At 55.2% G+C, this 7,387-nt stretch overlaps 1 protein-coding gene across 1 annotated transcript; it reads right to left on the bottom strand.

Moving 5' to 3' along the window:
• Nucleotides 1–6,350: 6,350 nt before the first annotated feature.
• On the bottom strand, nt 6,351–6,809 carry LOC129511114 (60S ribosomal protein L32-like). Its single transcript, XM_055327631.1, has one exon. The coding sequence runs from the start codon at nt 6,717–6,719 to the stop codon at nt 6,351–6,353; it is 369 nt and encodes a 122-aa protein (XP_055183606.1). The 5' UTR covers nt 6,720–6,809.
• Between the last annotated feature and the right edge of the window lie 578 nt (nt 6,810–7,387).

Raw genomic sequence — 7,387 nt, forward strand, 5'->3', positions numbered from 1 at the left:
CTGGGCGGTGGAGGCCTGGCCGCCTTGCCTCCTGGAGGCCCCGGCCCCTCCGTGTGCGTAATTACAGCCGCTCCCAGAGAGGAGGAAATCCCCGGGCTGCGGCCCTAACTAGCCCGGGCCTTCCACCCCCAAAGGCCGTGTCTCGGAGGGGGGAAGAGAGGGGTCATAAAGCTTTCACGTTATTAACTTTTTCTTTCTGAAAAGAAGCCTGAAAAATACCATCGCACCACATTAAAGGCGTTACGTGAGCGCAGCCTCTGCCTAATGAGAGCCTCGGACCCCGGGCCACATGCGAGCCTTCGAGGGCCCCTGTCAGCGGAAACTTGACGCGGTGCCAGCCCTGAGGGCAGGGGCGTGGGGAGGCGCGGGGGTCGGGCCGAGGTTTGCACCTGACCCCGGGGACCCGGAGCGGCGGGGTGCCACCAGGGGCTGCGCCCTCACCGCCCTGGGAGGGCTCCTTCCCCCCTGGGGGGCCTTAGGACGTCCTGCAGGAGGTGACAGGGAGGCAGGCTGCTGCCATCGGAATGGCTGGGGTCAGAACAGGTGTGGGAAATGCTGAGCAGGGAGGCTAAAGGTGTGATAGAGCCCCCTCTGGTCCAAGCCCCCCCTGAACCCCCCCAGATAGCAGGGCATAGGGCCTGGGGCCCAGGACTCAACCGCGCCATGGCTAGGGATGGCCCCCACAGTCCTCTCCCCAGTCCCACCCATAGATTCCCAGCCAACAGAAGGGTTTGTAGCTTTTAATATGTTTGGATGTGTTGACAATGGGTGAAATCGTCTCCCTGGGCATTGCAGCTGAGGTCTGTGCGGGTACGGGTACGTGTGGGGCAGCGGAGAGAAGGGGGCCGGAGCAGTGACAACCAGCTTTGGCCTCAGAGCTCATCCTGCACGTCTCATGACCTTGAGTGGGTCTCTGCTCTCAGGCTCTTAGGGCCTGATGGGTTGACTCTGAGCTCCCCCGTCCACGCTTGCGAGGCCATGTGCCGAGGAGGGCGTGGGGGCCAGCAGGGTTCGGCAGCCAGGGCAGGTGGGCAGCACCTGCCCCTTCCCCCCCATCCCCACTGGCCTAAGGACTCACCTATCATGGGGTGAGGAGAAAAGCAGGCAAAGCCTTGGGTCTGGAGAAAGAAGAGCCGCCCCTGCCCCCCGCCCCGGGTCCTAGAATCCAGGGGTGGACAGCCTGCCGGGTCCAGGGAGATGTCAGCAGCCCGGCCCTCTGGAAGTGATTGCCTCCACTCTGAGCTCCTAGGCATAGGGGACAACTGTCCTGTCTTCTTCCCCATCACAGTATTGACTTCATGGTCCCGCCAAAAACAGGCCCCGGCGTGGAGCTACTTGGTCCAGCTGTGCAGGTTGTGCACTGAGCGTCCCTGGGGGCACGCAGGGGCTTCGAGAGACTCTGATATCTGTGTGATGGAGCCCCGTGGGCTCGTGCCGTGCGAAAGCCCACCCATCCCCTGGACTCCTGACGTGACAGCTGGCACAGCCTACTGTAGGGGAGGTGGAAGCCCAGGGAAGTCTGGTTCAACTGGTATTTAACTTGCCTTTGTGATTAATACAGCAATTTTTGCACATTTTATCTCTCTTGATTGTCTTTGCGGGAGCAGGTGGGCGTTAACAACTCTATCTTACATGTGGGTGAAGAGAGGACCATACAGGGGAAGGGACTGGCCCCGCTGTTCGGGTCCGAGCACGGCCGTCGCAGGGCCAGGACGTGGGTCGGCCGATGGCTTGTCCAGGGCTCTGGCCGCAGGACTTGTGGGCTGCCCGTGACGCTGCCCACTCATCCTCTGTCCTTTGCAGGGGAAGGACCCTCAGGCATCTCCGCCTCTTCAGCACCTGCGTGTCCCTGGGAGGGAGCTGCTTGCATGAGCCTCGACTCTGGGTTCGGTTTCCAACTCTGCTGGCTGATTGCCCGTGAGCAAGCTACTTCCCTCCGTCCGTCCTTCCTTCATTCGCTCATTCGGTAACTATTTATTGGGTGCCTACTGTGTACCAGGCATGCGTCAAGCCCTGGGGATGCCCAAGTAAACAGCACGCACACACGCACACACACATCCCTGCACTAAGTGCTCCATCACCATCAGCTACACCCTCCGGGCTTGACCTCCCCCTGCCCGTTCTCCTGGTGCTTTGTAGGCGCAGTGACCTCTCCCCAGGGATCAGAGGAGGAGGTCAAGCTCCCTCTCTGGGCAGCCTCAGCCCTTGGGAGCCAGCGAGGGAGGCATGGGAAAATTACCCATTCATCCCTGTGCTCCCATTTCCTGGCCTGGGGTGGCTGAGCATTGTCATGGTTGAGCTGGTGATAATATATTCCATCACACGGTGCTCGTAACATTAACATCCGTGCTTGTCTTGGTGAATGATTTTCCCTGATACACAGAGCATTTCCTGTACCAGGCACCGTGTGCTGTTTATTTATAGGGTCCCTAAAGGAAGGGAGATGCCAGTTTCCTCGTATGTGAAGTGGGGGTGGAGGGTGGAGCTGCTTGGAACAGTCCTGTGTCCACAGGAGGGACTGCAATCGTTCGATTAAACCGTCTATGTGAATGACCTCACCTAGAGCTCGGGGCCTAGCAGGCAATCAGGAAAAAAAAAAAAGCCACCCATTTTTATGTTTAGTATTATTGGAGACATCAAATTCCACACAAGGAGGGAACATGTCTTTGCTTGCCAGAGATCAAGAAGCCTGCAGCCTCTGCTGCGTCATTTTTTCAGGGGGGTCCTTACCAGGTAAGTGCCACAAGGGAAAGGTTTGGCCGGCTCGGCCTGAACCTCCTGCTGCCTCTGCGTGGCACAGTCACAGCACGTTGCAGCCCCTCACGGGTCGGCATCAGCCTCTGTCTCCTCCAGAAATTTCCCTGACACTTGAAAGGAGGAAATCGGAACAGGCACGCCGGGCTTCTGGGCTGGGATTCTGCGAGGCAGCAGCTGTTGGCGTGCTTGCCCATCAAAGGCTGCGTGTTGGGACAGTGGAGGGCGGGAGGGGAGAGGAATTTGCAGGAAGCGGGGAACAGGTAAGTGCGCAGAATGGTCCTCAGACGTGCTCAGGAAGAGAAAAGACAGGAGCAAAGTCTGCTCGTGCTTAGAGGGGATCTGAGTCACTGCAGACGTGATGGTGATGCTTCTGGAAACATTAAAGGGGCTTTTGTTTTCACTCTCCAGGGCACTCAGGGAGTGATGGAGCTTCACGCCACGGCAAAGCGACGGTGAGCGTTTAGGGATTGTTGTCCTCCTATTACAGTCGAGGAGCTGAGGCTCAGACCCGTTGGAGGTGAGGACCATGGAGTTAAATGACGTGAGTTCAAATCCCAGCTCCGCCTCGTACTAGCTACAGATCACTCTGGGGGAAGTTACTCATTCTCTGTACATCAGTTTCCCCCATCTGGAATATGGGGCTGATAAAATAGTACCGGGTGGCTGTAAAATGCTTAGAAGAGTGCCTGGCACCCAAACCAGCGCGAGGTAAACGTTGGTGATGATGGTGACGAGCTTACGGTCTCATCACTGGAGAAAAGCGGACTCAGGCTCTGAACCCGAGTGGCCCAGGCCTGTGCTCTTTCCACGAGCCCTACGCTGCCTTATACTTAGGGAAAGGCACTGAAGAGTATTAAGCAGAAATATGTCATACTAACGCGAAGCCGGAGTATTAAGAGACAATTTGCTTTACCACTAGTGGCTGAGCGGGTGCACCAGTGGCCAGTCGGGAGAAAATTTGGGGGAGTGACCCTTGATCAAGGCCTTAAGCTCATTTGAAATTAAAACCGCCACTGTGACAAAAGCCTTAACATTATCTGAAAAACCCCACGATAGCTTCTCAGCTCACAGTACCCTTTACTAAGATTATTATTATGTGTTTTAGGGGTGGTTTCCTGAGCTCACTTTCCCAAGCCTCTGTGGTGCTCATTCTGTTCCCTGTGCCTGGAAATGCTTCTTTATCTCCGAGTCCTGCCTACCCTTCAAGATTCAGCTCAAGCCCCACCTTCTCCAGGAAGACTTCCCTGACCACCTGGCCCACAGGGTTGGCTTCCTCCCCTGCATCTGGGTGCTCACTGGGCCAGGAGCACGCAGACCTGTGAAATGTGAATCCTTTACACCGACATAGAAGTCCTTTTCTGGAAACTAGACTATAAGCTCCTTGGGACTGGTGTCCTGCCCTGAGTCTCTTTGTATTTTTTCTTCTCACTTTTGACTATGGACTACTGAATTTTTTTTTAAAGATTTTATTTATTCATGAGAAACAGAGAGAGAGGCAGAGATACAGGCTGAGGGAGAAGCAAGCTCTGCAAGGGGAGCCTGATGCAGGACTTGATCCCAGGACCCCGGGATCACAGCCTGAGCAGATGCTCAACCACTGAGCCACCCGGGTGTCCTGGATTATTGAATTTTTACAAGCTTACACACTCATGCTCACTGAGGTCTGGAGCCCTGGAATGACATTCTGTTTTTGCTGTTTTGGTTACAGCGTCTTATCCCACTGCCCGGCTCCAGTAGACGTGTATTCAGTCAGTTTTTCTTCCATTAAACAGACATGTGCTCAAGACCCACCAGGTGCAGACTCTAGGTGACTAGAGATGAAGGAACCAGGTTCATGGGGGGAACGGGGTGTGTAGCAGGGAAAACCAGATATGAACACAAGCAACTCCAGGCTGCTAGGTGGTGGGATGGAGGTAGGTGTTCGGGAATAGCACAAGCTGCCTGAGGGATGTGACCTGCCTCTAGAGTCAGTGTGAATGCGTTATCAGAAAAGTGGAGAAGGATGCTTGCTCGGGTACAGGGGACAAACAGCAGGCTTCGAGGAGCTTAATAGGACTGGGGCATGATAAGCTGGAGGATGTGGCCAGAGAAGGAACTGGCAGGAGACAGCCAGGAGAGGAAGGCCACGAGGAAGCTGCCCTAACTCGGTGTTGGGACAGTTTTCAGGATTTTTGGCAGGGTGTGTAATCTGTCAATCTGAGATGATAGATGGGGAAGCCTCTGTGGGTGACAGTGACCTAAATGTCAGTGAATCGGGGGGCTGGTGAAATACCCCCCAGGCAATGACCGAGGTGTGTAATACGGCCAACCCCAAACGGTCTGGATTTGCAAGGGCTATTTCTGTCCTGTCTGGGAGCGAGCCTGAATCTCTGTGCCACTTCCCTCCTCCCGGGAAGCTGTCTGTCCTGTGAGCTGGCAAGTCCCATGTTTTTGTGCCTGAAAAACCCTGCTCTCGTCCACCACAGGCGGCTCATAGCTTTCAGCAGAGGATTACTTAGAATAACAAGTTAATGACTGTCCTTAGATCAGGCGAGGCTTGCTGGAAGAAGCAGGCATGCCCAGAGTTCATTTCACTGCAGTCTGGTGGGGGTGGGCTGAGAAAACACGTTGCAAATTCCATTCTAGGAAAAAAAAAAAAAAAAAGAAAAGAATTCTTCACCCAGTCAAAGCGGCAATTTAGAAGGAGCGTGTGGAACGGGGCGTCATTTAAAAATATAAAAGCAACTGTAACCCTCTTCTGAGTGTGGCAGGGCAAGGGAGGCAGACCTACCTGGGGAGATGGGGAGTGGGCTCTCGGCCGTGCTGTTCTTGGGGTCAACTGATGCGCCCCCCCCCCCCCGCAGGAAACAGCTGGGGGCTCGCGTGTGATGTGGCGTGGGGAGACAGGGATAGGCAAGGGGGAGAGGAGGGGGCAGGGGGAGGGCAGAGGTGAGGCTCTGCTGGCTCTCCTCCATCAACACCGGAGACCACCAACAGGCCCGAGCTTCTGCTCTGCTCCCCACTGCTAGCGGCAGGCCAGCCCGTCCGATGCTCTTCTAGAAGCGTTGAAGGTGTCTATGCTCACTTGTTCGCTCACTCAATAAACATCTGATGTCCTGAGCCTATGAGAACACCCGATGACGCACAACCTCTTTGCCAAATGCTAACTCTGAAACCTGTGAAGTCTGTTAAGGCGCCAGTGGCTGTGAACAAATCTCTGGGAAGAGACACAACGAATGTGCATGTGGCGGGAATTACAGCGTGTCCCCGTCTTAGAAGAGCTCCAGGGCACTGAGGCTGGTGTTCTAGAAGCTGGAAGCGATGCCCGAGGCCCTGAGGGATAGACAGATGTGCAAGGTGGAAGGAGGACAGCACAGAAAAGCAATGTATGCTTACCACGAGCAGGGCCTTAATACGCACCACGCACGGCTTCTGATCTTTAAACCAATCCAGGTAATTCTTGCTTGGGGGAGGAGGTGGGCCGAGATATCAGACCCCTTTCCATGCATTGCAAATAGCAGAGTATTTTTACCCTGAAATGGCTCACTAGTATTTTTTTTTTGTAGCTCTATGATTTTATTAACACAAACACCATATGCACATCAGCTGTGTGTCTATTCATTTTCTTCACTGTGCAGCGAGGCATTGGGATTGGTGACCTCGATGGCCAGCTGGGCTGCTCTTCCCGCAGAGGTCCTGCAGTTCTTGGAGAAGACATTGTGAGTGATCGCCGCACAGTGAGACTTGTTGTTGCACATCAGCAGCACTTTCAGCTCCTTGTCATTGTGGGTGAGGAGCTTCTGGAAGCCACTGGGCAGCGTGGGCTTTGTCTTCTCATGGCTCATGTAACCAATGTTGGGCATCAAGATCGGGCCCTTGAAACTTCCGCACACCCTATCATCAATGCCTCTGGGTTCCCGCCAGTTGTGCTTCATTTTGACACATCGGTTCTGACTGGTGCCGGATGAACTTCTTGGTCCCATTTTATAGATCTTGGGCTTCCCCAGAGGTCTGAGGGCGGTCACGATGCCGAATGAGAGACGGCTGCTACCTCTGCAGGCAGCGCCAGGGGTGAGAGGGGAAGCCCACTCTTTCTAAACAGAACTCAACAGAGGCTTGGAGAGGTTAATTTGACTAACTTGTAGCTGGTAAGTGGCAGAGTTGCGACTTGACCCCATGGGTCTGACTGTGGCCCACGTGTCTCTCTGCTGCTCCCCCCGGGACTGAGCTGGGGGCCAGCTCTGGGGAACAGAGGGAGCGGCAGCCCGGAGCACGTCCAGGCTCAGCGGAAGGCCTGCAGAGGAGCTTGCCGGGGATGCAGTAGGAAATGGGGATTTCCAGGCCCCTCTGGAAAGGAAGGTTTCACCAAAGTGTGGGCTCCAGCTCCCCAAGGCCCCTGAGGCCCCCATCCTTCCTCCTTGGCCTGGCTGGAGACTCTGGCTCTGAAACCGGAAGTTCCTGAGGGATGAGAGTCCGGAATAGTGCGCTGGGAGTTGTATACAGGAAGAGGAAAACACAGGTAGAACTGGAAATGGTATAAACACATGACTCAATGCTTTCCCTGGTCTCCTCGCGGCTGGCTTGGCCTGTCGGCTGGGGAGGCCTCAGTCTTCTGGGGTCTCAGCTCCCGAGAAGAATCCCTGAGATGCTC

Source organism: Nyctereutes procyonoides, unplaced genomic scaffold, assembly GCF_905146905.1.
Source record: "Nyctereutes procyonoides isolate TBG_1078 unplaced genomic scaffold, NYPRO_anot_genome, whole genome shotgun sequence".
Taxonomy (NCBI): domain Eukaryota; kingdom Metazoa; phylum Chordata; class Mammalia; order Carnivora; family Canidae; genus Nyctereutes; species Nyctereutes procyonoides.

Excerpts from the sequence above, each read along its gene's own strand:
- LOC129511114 (XM_055327631.1), bottom strand. The coding sequence starts at position 6,719 with ATGGGACCAAGAAGTTCATCCGGCACCAGTCAGAACCGATGTGTCAAA.